We start from the raw sequence: 24,027 nt of genomic DNA, 5'->3' as shown, positions 1-24,027 counted from the left end.
TATAATTAAGGCTAACCGAAAGTTAGCCGGCTCGACCAGGTGGAGGTCTCTGGTGAGCATGCTCCAGGCCAGCGCAGGCCTGATAGGCTTAGTCAGCATTGTGACAACTCGTTTGGCAATGGCTTGAATGTAACACAGACGTTTATTTATATTAAAGTTTTGCACTTTAACCCTTACTGTCAACTAAAGTTAGTCATAATTCAAATTCATCTAATTCTATCTAATGCATAAGTCATAAATCAGCCAAAAATTTTACTCTCCCCTTTACTGCGATCATTTTTCATGAGGTTGGAGGTTGAGATTGAGGAATGTCTTCACTTGGTACAGCAGTTGGGTTTCTCCATCCGTTTCCCTACTAACTCACTTGAGTTGCACTTGTCAACATTAAGTCCCCTAAATAAACCTCACCCTTACCCTAATCGTAACCTTAAATAGCAAAAGCAGTTATTTTCTAGGTTTGTAGCGTGTTGTATGTGTGTGCTTCACATCACTGGCTGTGATATGGCTTCATATCTCCAAAAATAGCATGTTGTCAATAATAGAGAAATGGTATTAGAATAAAGTGGTGTTGGTTTGTAGTGTCACACTACAATCTGATACACACGTGGTCTGCAGAAACCCTTCACATGGTGACAATCTGACATTTTCATTTTTAGATATTTCCATAAATTAGAAACTCTCCTATATATAACTTTCTGAATGACTGAGACAGCTCTCTCAGATCAAAAGTTATGAGTCCGGTATCTGGTATGCGTCTAAAAGTCAAATGTGAGAAAAATAGCTTCAAACATTCCACAACATAATATTTTATCCAATGGCATTCCACCAAAACCATGAACATAAATACTTTCCCTTTTGTGTTATGAAAATGATTATCCATCATGATGTACTATGGAGATGAAAGAAACCAAATCACTTAAGATCTCAATTTAAAACTCATTTTCAACCGTCTTTGGCTCATTACCAACAATGTGTAGCAGCGACATGTGAAGGGTTTTCCCAGGCTGCCACACAAATATGTGTATCATATTTTTAAATAGCAGTAAGAATGCTGGGTTTAGGTTCTTATGATACAAAACACTCATGCACTCATTAAAATATGTGTGTCATAAGAACGAATGGCTTTCCTGAATAAGGCTCATGCAAGTTTGATGCTTTTGGATGAAAACAAAGATCAAAAAGATGATTTGGCTTGCCACCCAGCGGCTAGGATATGAGTTAAAATAAGTGATGCTGATTTATTTCATCAAACATTTCTCTGGGTTCTGTCTCCTGACTGATATCTTTTGGCACATGGTTTTGGATTATGGAGGCGGTACGGCCGTGGGCTCCTGGCATGTGTCTTTGAAGGCGTATACAGGTTCTTGTTGTTGTTTTTAACTCCAAACCAATTAGCTCCTCCGGTCTCTCTGGGTGAAGCTGAGCTGATCACTGAGAGCTTCTCTCTGGGTGAAGCTGAGCTGATCACTCAGAGCTTCTCTCTGGGTGAAGTTGAGCTGATCACTCAGAGCTTCTCTCTGGGTGAAGTTGAGCTGATCATCACTGAGAGCTTCTCTCTGGGTGAAGCTGAGCTGATCACTGAGAGCTGCTGTAGTGTGTGATAGGAATGACAACCCGCAGGCTCTTGGCCTTCAAAGGGCAGATGATTGGCGGTTGGTGCTCAGGCATATCTTGTAGGGATTATAGAGAAGAACACACACACCGTCCACCTCGGGTTTGCAGCTACAGCTGACCTGTCAGCGGCTACATTTTGCATGGAAGAGCCTGCTTTTATAAAGTATTATTCTGCTTAGAAGCTCGTTTACATCAACCTTTGATAGCCTGCGATCGAGAGCCCCCTTTGTTATGAATAAACCATGTTAACAGAATAATTCTAGACTAGCGTGGAACCTAGTAGTGTATATACTTTATTCCATTTAGCAGATATATTATATAGCTGGGTGGTGTGTGATGTCATGTGTTGGCTGTAGCATAGCCTATTCTATTATGTTATGCTACTATAGCCTACTTGCTCTGCACAGCCCAATACAGCATTATTCTCACCCCCCCCCCCCCTCGAAAGTGACACAATCTACACTTTAAATCTGGAGACAAAACCTCCCCACTTCCTGTGTCATCCTAGTATCACATAGCCAGCCGTAGATAGATATCTACGTCAGAGACTTTTCAATGTAGAGACACATCACATCATGCCACTCCCCCTTAGGAGACTGGTCAGCCAATGAGGTTTCATACCATTGACAGACAGCCAATCATAAGCTGATGACCACGCCCATTTAGGAGACTGGAAGAGTACCATTTCTTACTATTGGCGGAGCCTGGAGTGAGGTGTCTCAAAATGATCTGTCTACGTCTGGGGCACTACAACTCTTGACAAGTGGTTAAGGACCGCCCCCTAAGACCAAAACAAAATGCGTGACAGACATATGAATTGACCAACCAACAAGGACCTCCTTATGTTTGCGTGACGCAACTCATGGGGCGGTACATTTTGAACGATGCACCAATGCACGCAGAGAGTCAAACTTCTGTTACAGCCCAGCCAATCAGAGGCTTGTCGCAGGAATTTCTGTGTGTGTGTCGGGAGGGAGCAGGGAGGGAGGGACTTTTGTCAGCTAGTGATATGTAACTAAAGGCTAGCGCTAGCAGCGCTACTAACTAGTGATGCTAAGCTAATGCTAGCCAGAACTCCTGTCTGCTGTTGTTGAATGTAGCTTTGTTTCCCGTGTACGGAACTATTGGCCCGTTCCTTTAAAACTGGGAAATGGGAATGTGACGGTTCAAAGGTCATGAGCTCCGACGGTGACGTCTCCAGTGCTCGTATTTTCTCTGCCAAACTCGGAGGAGCCTCAGCAGCCCCGACCTCCAAAATCCAAGATGGCTGCTCCGCGCAACAACAGTAGTTAAAATCGTAGTAAATACTGTTTATACTTTTTTGTGTTTCATTAAATCAGCTGTACACACAGCAGCACTGTCTAACTTCTACTGTATGGACATGTTGCTGCAGTGTTTGTATGCACAAAATACTACAAAATGCCTTGTTATCAACTGTTATTGCTAACGATGGCTAGCCTGCCTAGAGCTAAGCCTGGCTGGCTACTCGGGTGTGACGTCACTCAACCGTGAAATCCTTCATGTCATCAGACACATTTGAATCCCATTTGTTTATTTCTTGATGTGACTTTTGTCATGGCTCGTTAGCCAGCCAGCTAAGCTTCAGGCTACAGGGCAGGCAGCACGGTCTGAGACTGTCTCACGAACTGAGGTCTGCCCTGTCTGGTCAGGAACCTGGAGAAGAGTTCAGGTTAGTCAAGAGGGAATTATCCTCATCTTCAATCATCCTAATCATTTTCATGTCTTCTATATCTTGCTCCCACAGAGCTGAAAGAGGAAGACCCATCCCCACCACCTGCACCCCACTGAGCATCCCCCCTGCCCCCAGCCCCCCCCGGCCCGGCACGCAGTTCCAGCGCTCTCCACAGGGTTCGGGGTTCCCCCCTGCTCGCGGTGTTGTGGACAGCTCCGTACGCCCCGGGGCCTCGCTCCTTCATGCGTCTCCCAGCGGCAGAGTCCACCCACACCTCCACCCACCACACCACCACCACCACCACCACCACCACCACTGCCATGAGCTGTGAGCAGGAGTTTGGAGACGGGGGCATGGGCGTCACCCTCACCCTGCGCCTCCTCATGCACGGAAAGGTGAGGAGGGAGAGAGGGAGGGAGGGAGAGAGGGGGAGGGAGAGAGGGAGGGAGGGAGAGAGAGGTACATTTCCACTGAAAATTACTCCCTGTACTTTAGTGATAATATTAATCCTAGGTGAATCTAACTCTCTGTACTTTAGTGATAATATTAATCCTGGGTGAATCTAACTCGCTGTACTTTAGTGATAATATTAATCCTGGGTGAATCTAACTCTCTGTACTTTAGTGATAATATTATTAATCCTGGGTGAATCTAACTCTCTGTACTTTAGTGATAATATTAATCCTGGGTGAATCTAACTCTCTGTACTTTAGTGATAATATTATTAATCCTGGGTGAATCTAACTCTCTGTACTTTAGTGATAATATTAATCCTGCAGTGAATCTAACTCTCTGTACTTTAGTGATAATATTAATCCTAGGTGAATCTAACTCTCTGTACTTTAGTGATAATATTCAAGATTCAAGTTTATTATTTGTCCCCGAAGGGCAATTTGTGTGCAGCAGACATAAAAAGCATAGCGAATACATGAAAAAACAAAACATGAACAAATTAAAACAAACATGGAGCATGGCAGCAGTTTTTCCAGCAGAAAAAGGATCAAGTAAACACAGGATAAAATAAAATAAAAACAAAATAAAAACACACCTCAAAGGATCTGTACGATGTACTTAAAAGTAGTAAAGACACGTACAATGTACTTAAAAGTAGTAAGAGACACGTGCATGAACTTAAAAGTAATAAGAGTCCAGGACTATTTGAGCTCACATAAATAGGTAGGTAAAAAATAAATAAAGATATATCTCGAATATAAAATATATAAAGAATATTTATAGCAGCAATACCTACCTAAGAAGAGAGACAAGGAGAGAGAGTGCATCATCTCCTCCGCCCAGCAGCGTTTAAGCTGCACGAGAGACAGAGAAAAGAGAGCGAGACAGAGAGAGAGAGAGAGAGAGAGAGTGCACTATCTCCTCCTCTCAGCAGCATTTAAAGCTGTTATGGAAACAGGAACGAAGGACAGTTTATATCTGTTTCTCGTAGCCCTCGGAACCTTTAGCCGAAGGCCCGAAGGGAGCAGCACATACTCTGAACAGAGAGGATGAGTATCGTCCATGCGAATGGACATGGCCTTTTTAAGCACCTGTTTGTTAAAAATGTGGTCCAGGCTACTAAAATTTACTCCGGCTATTTTTGATGCCGCTCTCACGATCCTCCCGAGAGAGTTCCTCCCTTGAATACCAAGGTTTCCATACCAACAGATAATAGAGAAAGAGATTACAGACTCGATATAGGCACAATAAAATAGTTTCATCAGAGTCCTGTCAACCTGGAATCTAGCAAGCTTCCTTAGGCAAAAGAGACGTTGTTGACCTTTTTTGCACAGCATTTCACAGTTTAGATCGAACTTCAACTTGCTGTCAAAAATAGTGCCAAGATATTTATAATTGGTCACCAAGTCTACTGGTTGCCCATGGACAACACTGTTCTGGGGAACTGGGGAGGATCGTCTAAAATCAACACAGATCTCTTTAGTCTTTGAGACGTTAAGTTGGAGGAAGGCTTCTTCACACCAGGACAGAAAATCATTTAAAACCTGGCCATGACCGACCTCATCCCCATCAAGCAGGCTGACAATAATAGAGTCATCAGCGTACTTGATGATGAATCTGTCGGCATGACGGCTAAAACAGTCATTTGTATACAGAATATACAAGAAGGCAGACAAAACACACCCTTGTGGTGAGCCGGTCGAGGATGTTAAGAAGCTGGACAGAGTTCCGTTTACTTTTACTTGTTGTGATCTATTTGTAAGGAAGTCCAAGATCCATCCAACAAGACCTGCGTCTAAACAAAAAAGGCGTACAAGTTTCTCAACTAAAATGTGAGGCTGGATCGTGTTGAACGCTGAAGAAAAATCCACAAAAAGCAGCCTGGCGTGGTTCCCACTGCCTTCTAAGTGCTTACAGACAAGGTTGAGTAGGGTAGCTGTGGCGTCTTGTACACCTCTCTGTGCTCTATACGCAAACTGAAAGGGGTCGAGCATGTGCTCAGTTTTTGCTAGGAGCTCTGCTTTAACTAGCTTTTCAAATTGCTTCATAACCAGAGAGGTTAAAGCAACAGGCCGGAAGTCGTTCAAGCTTTTGGGACTGTTTATTTTAGCCACGGGCACCACTATGGATTGTTTCCATAGGGATGGCACCTTCTGCTGAGAGAGAGACAAATTAAAAATGAAACTAAAAATAGGACCAAGCTGGTCAGCACATGTTTTTAGTAGGCGACCGCTAAGTCCATCGGGGCCAGGACTTTTCCTGGGCTTGCACTTTTTAAAGCCACAGATTACATCGTGTTCATCAAAAAAAGGATTCAACGGTGGAGCCAGCTGGAGATTGTTTCTGATCTCGGAGTGCTTGTTGTTAAAATCATGAACATCAAAACGAACATAAAAATCATTAAGGCATTGAGCCAGCTCAGCGTCTGAATTGTATTCCTTGAGCTGAACTTTTTTTCTACCTGATTCTTTGGTCCCCGTGATCGTTTTCAAGCTGTCCCAGGCAGAGCCTAGATTATTCATTCTGAGCTGAGACTCAATTTTATCTTTGTATTTCAGCTTACAGGACCTAATTTCACGTTTAATTTCTTTCTGTAGATTATATAGATCTAGCCTATTCCCTTCTCTAAAGATTTTTTTCTTCATATACAGAAGCTTTTTAAGAGACTTTGAGACCCACGGCTTACCATTGGGATAGGCTTTCACTAATTTGTCAGGAATAATACAATTTTCACAATAAGAAACCCAACTGCTCACAACATCAGTCAGCTCGTTTATGTCATCGGAGGAATCTTTAAACATGTCCCAGTCGGTCGCATCCAGACAGCCCTGCAGAGTGAGACAGGCGTCTTCATTCCAGTCTCTCACACGAAAGCTCTGTACTGCACCTCGCTTTAGTACAGTGCGATAGACCGGTATGAGCTGAATGCAGCTATGGTCGGACGAGCCCAGGGGTGGAAGGGGGATAGATTTGTATGCATTTTTCACATTGCTATAACATAGATCTAGAATTTTGTCCTTTCTAGTCGGGCATGTAACATATTGATGGAAATCTCTCAGTGTATTTTTCAGGGTGCAGTGATTCATGTCACCAAGGATAATATTGGGGGCATCCGGGGATATAGATTGTAGCCTCTGTATGACTTGATGTATGGTTTCACATGCATTTTTTTCATTAGCCCTTGGGTGAATGTAAACAACAGTTACGAATATCTGTGGAAATTCCCGAGGCAGATATGGAGGACGTAAAGAAACAGAGAGCAATTCTACATCAGCGGTACATAGCTTTTCGCGGACAATAACATTTTTGCACCAACGTTCATTAATGTAGAGACACACCCCCCCCCCAGATGACTTGCCTGTTGCAACGGCGTCCCTATCCAGCCGGATAGGCGCCCCAAAACCCACCGTCTCTAGGTCCTTGTCTGTATCCCTGTCAGACAACCAAGTCTCGGTAAAGGCTAGGATGCAGGCATCTCTAAAATCGTGACTGTAACGAGCTTGAGCTTGGAGTTCATCAGCCTTGTTGCGCAGAGACTGGACGTTGGAGAGGATAATTGAAGGTAACGCGATGCGGGAGAGAGGTTGAGTTTTCAGCCTCAGTCGAACGCCGCCTCTTCTTCCTCGTTTTCTAGTCCTAGTCCTTCGATCTCGTCCCCCGGAGAGGTCACGGGAGCCGGACATCTGGAATCCATCGAAGTTAACCGGATTGAGATCAGCAGGAGGATCATGTATGTTCCAGCGAAGAAGCAGCTCTCTGCTGTACTGGAGCCGTGGTGGACGATCAGAAGACAGCCGTGATGGGCGATCAGGAGACAGAAGAGCGTGTCCAAGATTGCAGGCTAGATGAAACAGTAGCCACGCTAGTATCATGGCGTAGAAATCCATGCTTACACTGTGTCCACAAGCACAAAGGAGAGTTCCCGGTTCTGCAGGCTCTTAAGAAGAGAGTTCCTGGATCCTCAAACACAAAGGAGAGTTCCCGGTTCTGCAGGCTCTTAAGAAGAGAGTTCCTGGATAGCCGGGCTCTTGTAGACGGTGATCAATGGCTCTCGGTTGCGGGAGAGCTTTTGCGACCATAGGAGGATGGCTGGCAGTTAGCTAGGCAGTGCTAGCGTTATCTAGCGTCGGCTTGTTTGTAGCCAGTATGCTAAGCGTAGCCCGTTGCTAGTAGGTTACTAGGCACGGCTAATTTAACAGGCTTTATAAAATGAAGAAGGTAGCTGAGATGAGCTCTATGAGAGATTCCTCGAGTCTCCCAGGGAGAGGACAGTCATTAAATCCGAGGCGTAGATTTGGATGGTAGCCCTCCTTGTAGCACTGGTGGTAGCACTCCGAGCTAGCCTAGCCAGGCTTTCGCGGGAAGCAAGACAAAGAAGCCGCTCCGACTGACGGCGTAACGTTACGTTGTTGGTCGCTCAACAGAGCCAAAGGTGTAAAACAATATATTCAGTGAATACTTGACACAAGAATACTTAAAACTGCTCCTAAAACACTTAAAACAACGAAAAACTTGACAAACACCGCCGTCATTCACATCTGCTGCTGGTCGCTGCGTGCGCATGCGCCCTAGAAGTAACTCTGTATGTTCGAAGGCCCGAACATATATTAATATTAATCCTGGGTGAATCTAACTCTCTGTACTTTAGTGATAATATTATTAATCCTGGGTGAATCTAACTCTCTGTATCTTGTAGCTAAATCAGGAAGTGACAAATTCTAAAATCTTGACCTTCTGCAATTCTGTGATTTCAGCCAATGTCGTTATTACATGCAAGAGTTTTTTGGCACAAATGTCAACCTTTGCTTTGATCATTCAGTGACAAATTATAAAATCCTAAATTTCTGTGACTCTAGACAATTACTTTGTCCCCGGGGAAAGTGTTTTACAAAAACACAGGTTGGAGTAATTACATGTGGTCACGTCAAAATAGTCGCCCTAAGCAAATATGGCTGATAGAGTCGTGTCTGGAAGGATGGAGAGAGAGAGAGAGAGAGAGAGAGAGAGAGAGAGAGAGAGAGAAAGTATATTTGTCGCTGTCTGTTGGTCAGTGGGAATGATAATTAACCGTGACACTTCCTGTCTGTGTTCCCTCCACAGGAAGTAGGAAGCATCATCGGCAAGGTAAGCAGCTGTACATCATCTTCTCTCACACTGGAGCACAGATGCACTGCCTCAAACATCACTCATACTGGTTCTGCTCCATGAAGACAAAGACCTGCATGTCATGCAATTAAAATGACCAGTCTACCGGAAAGCATTTTGCCGGGAAATCGAATGCACCGGTTTCCAAACTGCACCAAATGAAAGGAGCAGTGCAAATCCTGGTGGCTACCATTTGTAATGACAGTCACTTAATATATTTTCTCCAGCATTCAGATATAATTCAAATCTTTCGACAGCGATGAAAAAAACCCTCGCCATCTGTGAAGTCTGCATTTGAAAATCCGAGCCATCTTAAAAAAACTATACGCTCGTCTAAAACGGGCACGCCGCTCAAGATAACTTCTCGTGTAATCCTGCCACGACCTCGAATATAAAGTTACCATGAAATATGCATTAATAGTGTGTAGAATGTCCCGTTCGTCTGTGTCATTCCAATCTGTAGTTACTGGAAAGGAGCTGCTCTCCAGGGATGCCAGTCAGTTTGATTATCCTGTTAAATAAACCGGCTGTAGGATTTTTTTTCTCTCTCTCTCAATTTATTATAGTCAAGTGATGTGAGATAATGTGATATGCCCGTTGCCCCCGGCTACAGCACATGATTTTAGCGGATTTCTTCTGGCTTATATTTAGATGTTCTTTCTACCCTCCTCATGGCTTCCAGCACGCGCTCTATTAGTTTGCAGTCTGCGACACAAAGGCGGCATGAAGATGACATTAAGGTGTTAAACTTCCAATTAGGCTGTGACAGTCCGGCCTGTCGTCGCGCCACAGGGGGCGCTCTCTGGGGTTTCTCCCTGTATTAAAGCCAAGCTGCCAGGCAGCAGAGCAGAACCGATGTTCGCCGCAGCAGCCGTGCTATCGAGCCACAAAAGCCTCTAGTGATAGGGACGGGTGTTAAGAGCAAATGTGATCGGAAAGCGCTGAACAAGTTAGCGTAAGCGAGAAATAAACGTCTGAGAATAGAATCACTCTGAATGTTGTTGGTGTTTTTTGCCTTTGTTTATCCAGTGAAGGGTTAGTATAAAACCAGAATAGAAAGTTGGCATTGCACATGTCTCAAAAGTAAAACAAAACGTCGGTAAATTACGTTTCTAAATCATGGCATTTTACGTCTACATTGTAGAGCAAATTTACATTGAGATACAATATCGACATAAATTTGAACTTTCCATATAGTGTTTTTTGTAAACCCTGTTTTGAGACAAATGAGGCTATTCTAGAGGTCAGGCTAAACTCTGTGTTGCTTGTCTTTCCACAGAAAGGGGAAACAGTGAAGAGAATACGAGAAGAGGTAAGAAGAACCCCCCCCCCTCCCATGTATCTTTTCTCTGATGTCTTTCTCTCCTCTCTGTTTTCATCCTTCAGATGTGGATTACGTTCATATTGCTAATGATGGCATATTGGAAAGTGGCACAATAATCCTGTCCATTTGATTTGATTTGATTTGATTTGATTTACTTTATTGCCTTTGGCTTCTCTTCACAGCACATACAGTATGTTACGTATTGTGCACAATCAGCACACCATAAAACATAGAGAACATAGAACATACATCATACATGGTGCAAGTTAGCAGATAGCAGCAGCTTGTCATGGAAAAACAAATACAAATTACAAAATACCTACCTATCTAAAATGCCTACCTACCTATCTAAATACCTAGAAATACCTACCTACCTAAAATATTACCTAAGCTATACATAACACAGCACGCCATACAAAACAGATTAATTTATGTATTCAGTGCTAGTATGGCAGAGGGGATAAAGGAGATATAGATATTCCGGCTGGCCCCATACTGAACCTATACGAGAAACGGCTCCATATCCACTCTATAAAGCAGTGGGATCACAGCATCAGCCGTGTCCAACATGATTATAGGTTGTTTATGCCGTATCTCGGCTGTAATTATGCTGTAGAGAAGAAATGGCTGTAATCAGAAGCGTGAGCACAGCCTTCACAGAGGAGCACAACAAGTCATACAAACATGCTAGAAGGTGCAACACCCGTCTGCTCACAGCTCCATCCAATCTGCATCTTTTGAAACGGCAGTAAAGCCAAATGTAAACGTTTGGTTTAACAGCCTGTCGTGATGTTAGCCAGGTCCACATGTACACATGCAGGCTGCAATACAATACGATGTACACTGTAGGCTATAGAGAGGCAAAGTGAACGCCACTTCCTGCTTCAGCACTGTACCACAGATTTTCTTTTCCGCAATTTATTTTCCCATAGACATTTCGTAAAATACTTTGTTTGTTTTAATTGGTCAAACCAAACGGTTCAGCTACAGTATATTTAGAATCGGGAGAGACAATAGAACATTTTGCTCGGACCAAAACTTAAAAACACTTTTTTTTTTAATTCTTTAAATCTGCAAATTTTTTACGTTTTGGTCTGAGTGAAATGTTATGTGGTTTCTCCTGTTTCTAAATATATCTGAACCGTTTGGTTTGAACAAGTAAAACTATTTCTATAAGCATTTTACGAAATGTCTATGAGAAAATAAATGGCGGATGAAAATCTCTGGTACAGTGCTGAAGCAGGAAGTGACGTTCCACTGTGGCTCTCTATAGGCCGTCACTGCTGTCGGCAGCATGTTAGTGTAAAATGGGCGAGCAGGAACCTTCAACATGGGAGGCAGACACTGTAGCGAGGAGGCTAAAGCCCATGTGGCTGTAGCATGTGTGGCTATAGAGCATCTGTTTAAGGGCTTGTGTCCTTAAAGGAAGAACATTTGGAAAAAAAAAAAAAAAAATATATATATATATATATATATAAAAATCGAAACACAACCTTCTTGCTGTGAGGCAACAGTCCTAACCACTGAGACCACCATGCCCCGAAAGAGAGAGAGAGAGAGGACTACACAAGTTATCAGGCTCAATCAAGTAGAAACAACGGCAAAGTCAAACTCTTGTATCAGTTGATTGAACGAGCAGGAGTGTGTGTGTGTGTGTGCATGTGTGTGTGTGTGTGTGTGTGTGCGCGCGTGCGTGCGTATGTACGTGCGTGTGTGTGCGTGCGTGCGTGCGTGTGTGTGCATGTGTAGTGTGCATGTGTGTGTGTGTGTGTGTGTGCGTGCGTGCGTGTGTTTGTGCATGCGTGTGGTGCGTGCGTGCACATGTTTGTGCATTTATTGTAAAACGGCTCTCACAGATTGCCTTGGAGAATGGGGATGTGGTGTTCTATCACCAAAGCTCTCGTCCAGGCACAAACACAATCCCCTCTGTCAGAGCAGCAGCAGCAGCAGCAGCAGGAGCAGGAGCAGCAGCAGCACACAGGAGCCAGGTGGAATCAGTGAGAAAGAATAGAGATTGTGTGAGTTCTTAAAGCTGTGGGACGGGGCCCCAAAAGAGGTCGCAGGCAGGACTCCCTCCGGTGTGCTCAGTTCCCACATGAAAGCACACAGAACTAGCTTGTTTTAATGAGCCTGTTTCCCACGACGAGAAGACATGTTTTTCAGTGAAAGTTCTGAAATACAGAGTTTCAGAGCCTTAAATAGTAACCCACAAAACACGTCTGCAGACTTGTGCAGAGAGATGTTGTGCGTCCCAGGAGAAACACCCTGGAGATCGCCCGGCGCACATGAATCAACACTGCAGGGCGGGGGGGACGAGAGAGGGAGATATAGGAGCGTGTTTTCATGTTTCCGTGCACATTTTAAGTCAACTTGAGAAATGTCGCTGAAAGGAAAATGTAAGGGAAACTGTCCTAATTTAGCCTAACAAACAAAACCAAAATCAAAAAGTTTTGGCCGGTTATTTTTGGTCTCCTTTCTTTTAACCCTCCATGTTTATCCAGGTTGGTCCATTGAGATCAAGGATCTCTTTTACAAGACATGAGTAAAGCAATAGGAACACAGAGCAGGAGAAACAATCAAGTGCTGGAATCATTCAAATAGCCGACCAACAGACATAGAACAAGTGGCAAAAGTGCCAATACCCAGAGGGTGTAGACTCGAGGCACATGACCCCAGAGGTGTAGACTCGAGGCACATGACCCAGAGGTGTAGACTCGAGGCACATGACACAGAGGTGTAGACTCGAGGCACATGACACAGAGGTGTAGACTCGAGGCACATGACACAGAGGTGTAGACTCGAGGCACATGACACAGAGGTGTAGACTCGAGGCACATGACACAGAGGTGTAGACTCGAGGCACATGACACAGAGGTGTAGACTCGAGGCACATGACCCAGAGTGTAGACTAGAGGCCATGACACAGAGGTGTAGACTCGAGGCACATGACACAGAGGTGTAGACTCGAGGCACATGACACAGAGGTGTAGACTCGAGGCACATGACCAGAGGTGTAGACTCGAGGCACATGACACAGAGGTGTAGACTCGAGGCACATGACACAGAGGTGTAGACTCGAGGCACATGACACAGAGGTGTAGACTCGAGGCACATGACACAGAGGTGTAGACTCGAGGCACATGACACAGAGGTGTAGACTCGAGCACATGACCCAGAGGTGTAGACTAGAGGCACATGACACAGAGGTGTAGACTCGAGGCACATGACACAGAGGTGTAGACTCGAGGCACATGACCCAGAGGTGTAGACTCGAGGCACATGACACAGAGGTGTAGACTCGAGGCACATGACACAGAGGTGTAGACTCGAGGCACATGACCCAGAGGTGTAGACTCGAGGCACATGACACAGAGGTGTAGACTCGAGGCACATGACACAGAGGTGTAGACTCGAGGCACATGACAGGCACATGACCCAGAGGTGTAGACTCGAGGCACATGACACAGAGGTGTAGACTCGAGGCACATGACACAGAGGTGTAGACTCGAGGGGACCATGACCCAGAGGTGTAGACTTGAGGCACATGACCAGAGGTGTAGACTCGAGGCACATGACCCAGAGGTGTAGACTCGAGGCACATGACACAGAGGTGTAGACTCGAGGCACATGACCCAGAGGTGTAGACTCGAGGCACATGACACAGAGGTGTAGACTCGAGGCACATGACACAGAGGTGTAGACTCGAGGCACATGACACAGAGGTGTAGACTCGAGGCACATGACACAGAGGTGTAGACTCGAGGCCACATGACCCAGAGGTGTAGACTCGAGGCACATGACCCAGAGGTGTAGACTCGAGGCACATGACACAGAGGTGTAGACTCGAGGCACATGACACAGAGGTGTAGACTCGAGGCACATGACCCAGAGGTGTAGACTAGAGGCACATGACACAGAGGTGTAGACTCGAGGCACATGACACAGAGGTGTAGACTCGAGGCACATGACACAGAGGTGTAGACTCGAGGCACATGACACAGAGGTGTAGACTCGAGGCACATGACACAGAGGTGTAGACTCGAGGCACATGACCACAGAGGTGTAGACTCGAGGCACATGACTTGGACTTGAGTCACAAATTTGATGACTTTGGACTCGACTTGCAATTGGGTTGCTTGATAGAGATATAGGGCGAGAGAGAGACAGAGAGAGAGACAGACAGAGAGGATGGAGTCAGAGAGAGAGAGAGAGAGAGAGACAGAGAGAGAGAGAGAGAGAGAGAGAGAGAGAGAGACAGAGACAGAGAGAGACAGAGAGACAGAGAGACAGAGAGAGAGACAGAGAGAGAGAGAGAGAGAAGAGAGAGAGGGAGAGAGAGAGAGCAGAGAGAGAGAGAGAGAGAGACAGAGAGAGAGAGAGAGAGACGAGAGAGAGAGAGAGAGAGAGAGAGACAGAGAGAGAGAGAGAGAGAGAGAGACAGAGAGAGAGAGAGAGACAGAGAGAGAGAGAGAGAGAGAGAGAGAGAGAGACAGAGAGAGAGAGAGAGAGAGAGACAGAGAGAGAGAGAGAGAGAGAGAGAGAGAGACAGAGAGAGAGAGAGAGAGAGACAGAGAGAGAGAGAGAGAGAGAGAGAGAGAGAGACAGAGAGAGAGAGAGACAGAGAGAGAGAGAGAGGATAGAGACAGATGAATAGAAAAAGCAAACAGAGCGATCACTTCCTCCCTGACAGCATAACCTCTCACAACAGGAAGTATGAATATTTAAATGGATATTTGTGGATATGGATATTTATATTCTCAAGGACAAACAACAACGCTGCATATATACTGTTACATTCTGCTACAATACAGTTACAAGCTTCCTCTTCCTCTCATTACTCTTCTCCTCTTCTTCTTCACCACCCACTCAATGTCTGTGCGAGCTGACAGACACACACACACACACACACACACACACACACACACACACACACACACACCATTCATACACTAGCCAAACATCTGCAGCAGGACTATTCAATAACACATTAATTTGGGCCATTTTTAAAACCAGATTTTAAAACCAGGATATATAGATGTAAAACTTTGCTCTCTTTTTTCTTTTTTCTTAGCTTTTGTAATGAAATATTGCAAGTTTGACAGTGTGCCGTATTTTTTTTCCATTCGCTTTTGGTAATGATACATTTTAAACAATTATTATTATTAATATTATTATTATTGTTATTATTATTAGTAGTAGTAGTAGTATTAGTATTAGTAGTAGTAGTATCTTGGTCACATACTGTATCTGGCACATCACAAAGTGCAGAAACAGAATAAAAAAGAGCGATCAGAATCATCAGAATCTTAAGTGCCAACAACAGTAACCAATGACCCACTCCATCTCCACCAGTACCCTCCCCCCCCGCCTTGTCAAAACTTTACCTCTGTCAACAAACTTTGCCGAGTTTGGAGCTATGATACGCTGGTTTCCCAGCTAGCTAGCAGAATATGGCTGCTACCTACAGTACATATTCATCTGGATGTCTAGTTGCCGCTAATACCAGAAGCTCCACTCTAGCTTAAAATCAGCCCATGAGAGACATACGAAATCATTACTGAGGTCTGGACCTGGCCGAGCTCATAGCTGGCTACGGCAATGCTCTGGACCTGGGCGAGCTCATAGCTGGCTACGGCCATGCTCTGGACCTCTGTGAGCTCATAGCTGGCTACGGCCATGCTCTGGACCTGGGTGAGCTCATAGCTGGCTACGGCCATGCTCTGGACCTGGGCGAGCTCATAGCTGGCTACGGCCATGCTCTGGACCTCGGCGAGCTCATAGCTGGCTACGGCCATGCTCTGGACCTGGGCGAGCTCATAGCTGGCTACGGCCATGCTCGCTGAGCCACTCGGAGGAGGTGGCTCCTGGGCTGAATGGGGCCCGTGGGCCGCCAGTTGAACGGGCCTGGGGGCGTGGCTACAGCCTGGGGGTGTGGCTACAGCCTGGGGGTGTGGCTACAGCCTGGGGGTGTGGCTATACAGTGTTTCAAGGCTTTAACGTGTCGCACAATGACAGCTCTGTATGAGGCTGTTGGCACGGAAGCAAATCATGTGGCTATTCACGTGGACACACACACACACACACACACACACACACACACACAGACACACACACACACAAGAGAGGGGGCGCGGCATACAAGGAATCCCTTTTAATCGAGTCAATAAAAGCATTGATGTGAAGTCGTAGTTCTTCATAATAGTCTTACACACACACACACACACGCGCGCCTGCACACACACACACACACACGCACACACACACACACACACACACACAGCCTGAGTGTGTGATACAGCAGAGCAGAGTAATCAGGCTGATTGACACGGCTGTCCATCCTTCCTCTGCTCCAAATGAAGACTAATGAAGACACGCGCCCGACGACTTACTGCTGCATGTCTCAGCCAATAGGAAGAGACGGAGGGGGGAGGGGGAGAGAGGGAGGGAGGGAGCAGAAGACTAAGGACCAATCCCAATGCCTCCCTCGCCCCTACAGTATACCACTCAGCTCTTAAGCGTCTGTTCTGCTCGTTCACGTGGAGGCTGTCCTGACTGGTGTTTAGCACGAGGGCGAGGAGGAAGGTGAGGCGCTGCCATGAGCTCAACGTGTTCTAAAGTCTCATTTCACACATCTCCATCAACGTTATAGATTAACGATCTTTAAGACGTTCTGAGCTAATGGCATAATGTCATTAACCCCCCACACACAAATTGAAATAAAATAGAAAGAAAAATAATGTATTTTATGCCCCCCCCCCCTTTTTTTATAGCTATGATAGCCTATCAGTTACTATAGGACCGGTAACATGTCACTCCCACTGCGTCGTTTTTCACCGCTTTGTCACCTACCTTTGGTGTGGGATGTTGACGCGCACGGTGCATCATGTTTGGACGCACACCGGGTGAGCGTTGGGGTTACCACTGGTAGCCACTTGGTTTGGGTTAGCACTGGTAGCCACTTGGCTGGGGTTAGCACTGGTAGCCACTTGGTTTGGGTTAGCACTGGTAGCCACTTGGCTGGGGTTAGCACTGGTAGCCACTTGGCTGGGGTTAGCACTGGTAGCCACTTGGCTGGGGTTAGCACTAGTAGCCACTTGGCTGGGGTTAGCACTGGTAGCCACTTGGCTGGGGTTAGCACTGGTAGCCACTTGGCTGGGGTTAGCACTGGTAGCCACTTGGCTGGGGTTAGCACTGGTAGCCACTTGGCTGGGGTTAGCACTGGTAGCCACTTGGCTGGGGTTAGCACTGGTAGCCACTTGGTTGGGGTTAGCACTGGTAGCCACTTGCCTGGGGTTAGCACTGGTAGCCACTTGGCTGGGGTTAGCACTGGTAGCCACTTGGTTGGGGTTAGCACTGGTAGCCACTTGGCTGGGGTTAGCACTGGTGCCACTTGGCTGGGGTTAGCACTGGTAGCCACTTGGTTGGGGTTAGCACTGGTAGCCACTTGGTTGGGGTTAGCAATGGTAGCCACTTGGTTGGGGTTAGCACTGGTAGCCACCTGGTTGGGGTTAGCACTAGTAGCCACTTGGTTGGGGTTAGCACTGGTAGCCACTTGGTTGGGGCTAGCACTGGTAGCCACTTGGTTGGGGTTAGCACTGGTAGCCACTTGGTTGGGGTTAGCACTAGTAGCCACTTGGCTGGGGTTAGCACTGGTGGCCACTTGGCTGGGGTTAGCACTGGTAGCCACTTGGCTGGGGTTAGCACTGGTAGCCACTTGGTTGGGGTTAGCACTGGTAGCCACTTGGCTGGGGTTAGCACTGGTAGCCACTTGGCTGGGGTTAGCACTGGTAGCCACTTGGTTGGGGTTAGCACTGGTAGCCACTTGGCTGGGGTTAGCACTGGTAGCCACTTGCCTGGGGTTAGCACTGGTAGCCACTTGGCTGGGGTTAGCACTGGTAGCCACTTGGCTGGGGTTAGCACTGGTAGCCACTTGGCTGGGTAGCACAACTTACTGCTTTGTGTCAGCCACTGAAAACAGAAAGAGTGGGATGACAGGATGTGAGAGAGGAGGAGAGGAAGGAGAGAGAGGGGATGGAGAGGGTAACTGACAGGACATGGGTTAAAGCAGGATACCCGGCAGGATGGAGGGATTATGGGCAGTGATGGATAGAGTGACAGAGAGAGAGACAGATGGATGGAGTGATGGAGAGAGAGATGGGAGAGATGGGAGAGAGAGAGAGATGGGAGAGAGAGAGAGAGGTGGGGGAGGCAGGAAGACGTATGGATGGAGAAATGATAACACATCCATAAGATGAAAGGAGGGAGAGATGAATGGATGAATGGAAGTGAAGAGAGAATATGAGGGATGGCTGAAGGTCAGCCTGCTCGCCTCAATGAAATGGCAGCCACAGTTTACATTTCTGCAATCCATGGAAATGTTGAATGTCAACATTTTTGAATCAAAATATGTTGCATATCAACACTTGTAGATATGTGTAATATTACACACATAGAGTCTGCTGTTGAAATACTGCAGTGGCCAGTAGAGGGTGTTGTGGTCAGGGTGGTTGGAGGGCATAAACACTTGCCTTTCACCCCCCGGAGGGCTGTGTTCGATGTCCAGGGTTTCCAAAGTCTAAATTTAATGTTTTTGTCATTTAAGCATCACCCAAACCATTTTTTTTAGCGGTGGGTTCCTATCTGGAGGAAACCCCAGGGCAGCCCACCTGGGCATTATAGGCACTGAGGATCCCCACAGTTTCCTGCAGGCAGGAATCGAACCCAGGACCTTTTTGCTGTGAGGCGACGGCGCTATACCACTGCGCCACCGTGCCCCTCCTAATATAATCCTAACCCTAACAAAGTTGTTTTACTTACTAAACATAACCAAAGTTGTAAAAGCTGTTGCGAGGTTTGCAAATTAACCTCAGTTTTGTTTCAAATTTACGTTGCAATTGTAGCTTTGCAGAAACATAAAATGCAGATGTTTTGTTTCAAACATACGTTGAGATTGTACGTATGCCTGGATTCAGACGTACGTTGAGATTGTACGTATGCCTGGATTCAGACGTACGTTGAGATTGTACGTATGCCTGGATTCAGACGTACGTTGAGATTGTACGTATGCCTGGATTCAGACGTACGTTGAGATTGTACGTATGCCTGGATTCAGACGTACGTTGAGATTGTACGTATGCCTGGATTCAGACGTACGTTGAGATTGTACGTATGCCTGGATTCAGACGTACGTTGAGATTGTACGTATGCCTGGATTCAGACGTACGTTGAGATTGTACGTATGCCTGGATTCAGACATGTCAAATGCCAACGTTTTATTCGGGCAACTGGGTTGGACAGAGAGAGGAACAAAACAATGAATTCAGAAAATTACAAAATGATGGGCGACAAAAAAAAAAAAAACTGAGAAAGAGGAGATAGGAGATCTATATGAGAGAATGAGATTTATATATGTTCATTACTCCTGAGATAGAGAGAGAGAGAGAGAGAGAGAGAGAGAGAGAGAGAGATTGCGGACGAGAGACATAAATACAGACAGGCAGAGGGGGAGAGCGAGACACTGGCTAATGTTTTTTATTCACATAATAAATGAGAGAGAGAGAGAGAGAAATTATTTAATCACAGCTGCATTACCAGTCTCACACACACACACACACACACACACACACACACACACACACACACGCACACGTGCACACACACCTAACAATAACAGCCAGGGGAGTCAGGGAGGGCGGTAGAGAGAGGGAGAGATAGACAAAGGAGGAGAATGACGGACAGAGAGTGAGCGAGAGAGAGAGAGAGCAGATATCATTATGTGTTCTATTTTTATGGCAATATGAGAGGAGACTGCAGTCTAGAGAGGATGATAGGGGGTATCAGGAGGCTACACACAACACACATGCTACACACACACCTGTGCACACGCGCACACACACACACACACACACACACACACACACACACACACACACACCTGTGCACACACGCGCACACACACACAAAGGGTAGCGGATATCAAAACTGGCATAGACACTAGACATCCAAATAAAGAGCTAGACCGACACACACATGCACACACACACGCGCGCGCGCGCACACACACGCAAATCTTAAGAGAGCCCACGTTAGTGCATGTGTGTTGCCGTGCACGTGTAGCCAGCCCAGCCTCACAGGAGGAAGTAGTTTAATAGCAGTTAGTTAGTCCACAGAGCAAACTGTTGTAGTTTCACAAGAAGGCCCTAATGCTTCTATTCCTTGTGTCAACATGGAGTCAGCCGCAGCCTCCATCTACATCCTGTGTAGTTACACACAGAGAGCAGGCATGTTTGTTCTGTTTGATTTATTTGTGTGTCATTAAAATCAAATACAGACGAAGGAAAACAACAGAAGACTGTGCCGGTAGAGACAGGAACACCTAATTGGGTTTATACTGGCTCTCTACCTACCAAATCAAAGCAATATTAATCATAATAATCCGCACAAAGCATACAATGTTTGTTTTCTGACGCCTTCTGGGCCCCCTGTCTGTCTGTCTGTCTGCCTGCCTGTCTGTCTGTCTGTCTGCCTGTCTGTCTGTCTGTCTGTCTGTCTGCCTGTCTGTCTGTCTGTCTGTCTGCCTGTCTGCCTGCCTGTCTGTCTGCCTGTCTGTCTGTCTGTCTGCCTGTCTGTCTGTCTGTCTGCCTGTCTGTCTGTCTGCCTGTCTGTCTGTGTGTCTGTCTGTCTGTCTGTCTGCCTGCCTGTCTGTCTGCCTGTCTGTCTGTCTGTCTGTCTGTCTGCCTGTCTGTCTGTCTGTCTGTCTGCCTGCCTGCCTGTCTGTCTGCCTGTCTGTCTGCCTGTCTGTCTGTCTGTCTGTCTGTCTGTCTGTCTGTCTCCCTATCTGTCTGTCTGTCTGTGTGTGTGTGTGTCTGTCTATCTGTCTCTGTCTGTCTGCCTGTCTGTCTGTCTGTCTGTCTGTCTGTCTATCTATCTATCTATCTATCTATCTATCTATCTGTCTCTATCTATCTATCTATCTGCCTCTGTGTGTGTGTGTGTGTGTGTGTGTGTGTGTGTGTGTGTGTGTGTGTGTGTGTGTGTGTGTGTGTGTGTGTGTGTGTGTGTGTGTGTGAGAATGGGATCACACACACACACACACACACACACACACACACACACACACACACACACACACACACACACACTGTGATGGGGTCACTATCCACTGAATGACTAAAAATGGTTTCATGGTCTGTGGTCTCTCTACAATACTGGCTGACTCTCTTCCTTCCTTCCTTCCTTCCTTGCTTCCTTGCTTCCTTGCTTCCTTGCTTCCTTGCTTTCTCCTCTGCCACCCATAAGCAGCATCGTGAGCCCACATCAAGTCATGCATGAAACTTTTCACAATGAAATGCTGTTCTGAGAACAGTTTGACCCTTAGGCTACAGCAACAGCCATCTACTCATTCCACTTCACTAAGAATCTGAGGTCAGTGTACTCCTTGTCTTAGCACTGCTGCCTTCAGCGATGTTCATAATGCTTTGGGAAGCCTAGAGCCTTTTATGGAACGCGCTGTGGGTTCAAAGGTCAAGCACACCCCCGGGCTCGTCTTCCTGGACGATTTGGGAAATACCGTAGTATCACTCAGGGGATGATAGGGGAGTGAGAGCGGCCTGCTGCCTTCACTGGCCACACCTTTGACTCCGCCCACTCCACTGAGTTGACTGCTTCTGGTCTGGCACCATGACGTGCAACAGCTCTTTCTCAGCTGGAAAAACGTTCGGCCCGAATGAGCAACAGGGGAGACTAACCATTAGCCAGTCAGCACCATCCTCTCCCCATCCTCATGGTTATACTCCACCTTCTCTGTATCCTCTGCACCTCCTCTCTGATTTCTCCATCATCATGGTTATACTGCACCTTCTCTGTATCCTCTGCACCTCCTCTCTGATTTCTCCATCCTCATGGTTATACTGCACCTTCTCTGTATCCTCTGCACCTCCTCTCTGATTTCTCCATCCTCATGGTTATACTGCACCTTCTCTGTATCCTCTGCACCTCCTCTCTGATTTCTCCATCCTCATGGTTATACTGCACCTTCTCTGTATCCTCTGCACCTCCTCTCTGATTTCTCCATCCTCATGGTTATACTGCACCTTCTCTGTATCCTCTGCACCTCCTCTCTGATTTCTCCATCCTCATGGATATACTGCACCTTCTCTGTATCCTCTGCACCTCCTCTCTGATTTCTCCATCCTCATGGTTATACTGCACCTTCTCTGTATCCTCTGCACCTCCTCCCTGATTTCTCCATGCTCTCTCCATCATCATGGTTATTCTGCACCTTCTCTGTATCCTCTGCACCTCCTCCCTGATTTCTCCATGCTCTCTCCATCCTCATGGTTATTCTGCACCTTCTCTGTATCCTCTGCACCTCCTCCCTGATTTCTCCATGCTCTCTCCATCTTCATGGTTATTCTGCACCTTCTCTGTATCCTCTGCACCTCCTCTGATTTCTCCATCCTCATGGTTATTCTGCACCTTCTCTGTATCTTCTGCACCTCCTCTCTGATTTCTCCATGCTCTCTCCATCCTCATGGTTATACTGCACCTTCTCTGTATCCTCTGCACCTCCTCTCTGATTTCTCCATGCTCTCTCCATCTTCATGGTTATACTGCACCTTCTCTGTATCCTCTGCACCTCCTCTCTGATTTCTCCATGCTCTCTCCATCCCCATGGTTATTCTGCACCCGCACCTTCTCTGTATCCTCTGCACCTCCTCCCTGATTTCTCCATGCTCTCTCCATCCCCATGGTTATACTGCACCTTCTCTGTATCAGCTGCACCTCATCTGATTTCTCCTCAAATATTTGCACCAGCTTGGCACTCGTCCTCTCCTGATGCCTATTTTCACTTGTCTCTCCTCCTCTATTTAATACATACCTCAACGCTTTCCTCTCTTGCCCTCTCCTATGTCAAGCCATTTTAACATTTAATACTGTGGGAACTCTGATCCAAACCAAGACACAGAAGGCAGGTATAAACGCACGGAGCGTTGTTTTATTCAAACGATAACTAAAGTTCTTCCCTTATCGGGGCAGGTCCATGAAAATGATACTATGCACAGGAGGGTTTGGCCAGTGGGCCAACGCAGGGGAGTTTTCCCCTCAACGTTGCCAGGGCTCCTTTCCTCTCTTAATTGCTCCAGTAACGTGCCTGCGGACGAGAGGAGACATCATCGATCAGCGGACATCATACACTATTATCATGTGCTTTAAGGAGAGGAGTGTAAATGAAACCTACCGCCCGACAGCAAGGAGCGTTCCCTTCTCGAGGAGAGCCAGTCACACAGTGAACCGTCAGAGCGGAGGCTGTTGTCTAGGTGCGTTGATTAGTGATCTATCTCAGCCGGGTGAGCCGTGCCTGACAGCCCACGGCTGTTAGCGGTCCCACTGATTCAAGATATAATTAGGGACATACCTATCCTCGATGACGCGGCCTAGACAGCGTTTCTGTTGGGAAACCCCGGCTCTGACGTCACTGTGGTGTCTGGCCGTCCTCCCGCTCTCACCTGCTGCGGGGTAGGCTGACGAGACTCCACACATCCTCCCCCTAAGCTCGCTGCCTGTGCGGTGAGCTTCACTCTCTCCTGCTTCATCGCGGCGGGACATGGCATCGGCGTGTGGTATCTCTTTCCCTGGTCGGTGTTCCACTTTGAACTTGTAGTTTTGGAGTTCCAGGAACCAGCGGGTTACACGATCGTTTTTATCCTTATTGGTCGACATCCATTTGAGGGGGGCGTGGTCCGTGACGAGGGTAAACACCCGGCCCCAGAGGTAATAGCGAAGGTGGTGAATGGCC

General features: G+C 46.6%; 1 protein-coding gene across 1 annotated transcript in view; it reads left to right on the top strand.

Moving 5' to 3' along the window:
* Positions 1–3,549: 3,549 nt before the first annotated feature.
* pcbp4 (poly(rC) binding protein 4) overlaps positions 3,550–24,027 on the top strand; it is a gene marked incomplete at both ends in the record, with an annotated part of 71,260 nt that continues 50,782 nt past the window's right edge. Inside the window, 3 exons of the mRNA XM_083660635.1 lie at positions 3,550–3,702; positions 8,861–8,884; positions 10,185–10,217. Of these exons, the coding sequence (XP_083516761.1) occupies positions 3,550–3,702; positions 8,861–8,884; positions 10,185–10,217 (210 nt within the window). The remainder of the gene's footprint in view (positions 3,703–8,860; positions 8,885–10,184; positions 10,218–24,027) is intronic.

Source organism: Poromitra crassiceps (assembly GCF_964638095.1).
Source record: "Poromitra crassiceps genome assembly, chromosome: 25".
NCBI lineage: Eukaryota > Metazoa > Chordata > Actinopteri > Beryciformes > Melamphaidae > Poromitra > Poromitra crassiceps.
The sequence above is the reverse complement of the archived record's forward strand: the minus strand, read 5'-3'. Positions and strand labels throughout refer to the sequence as shown.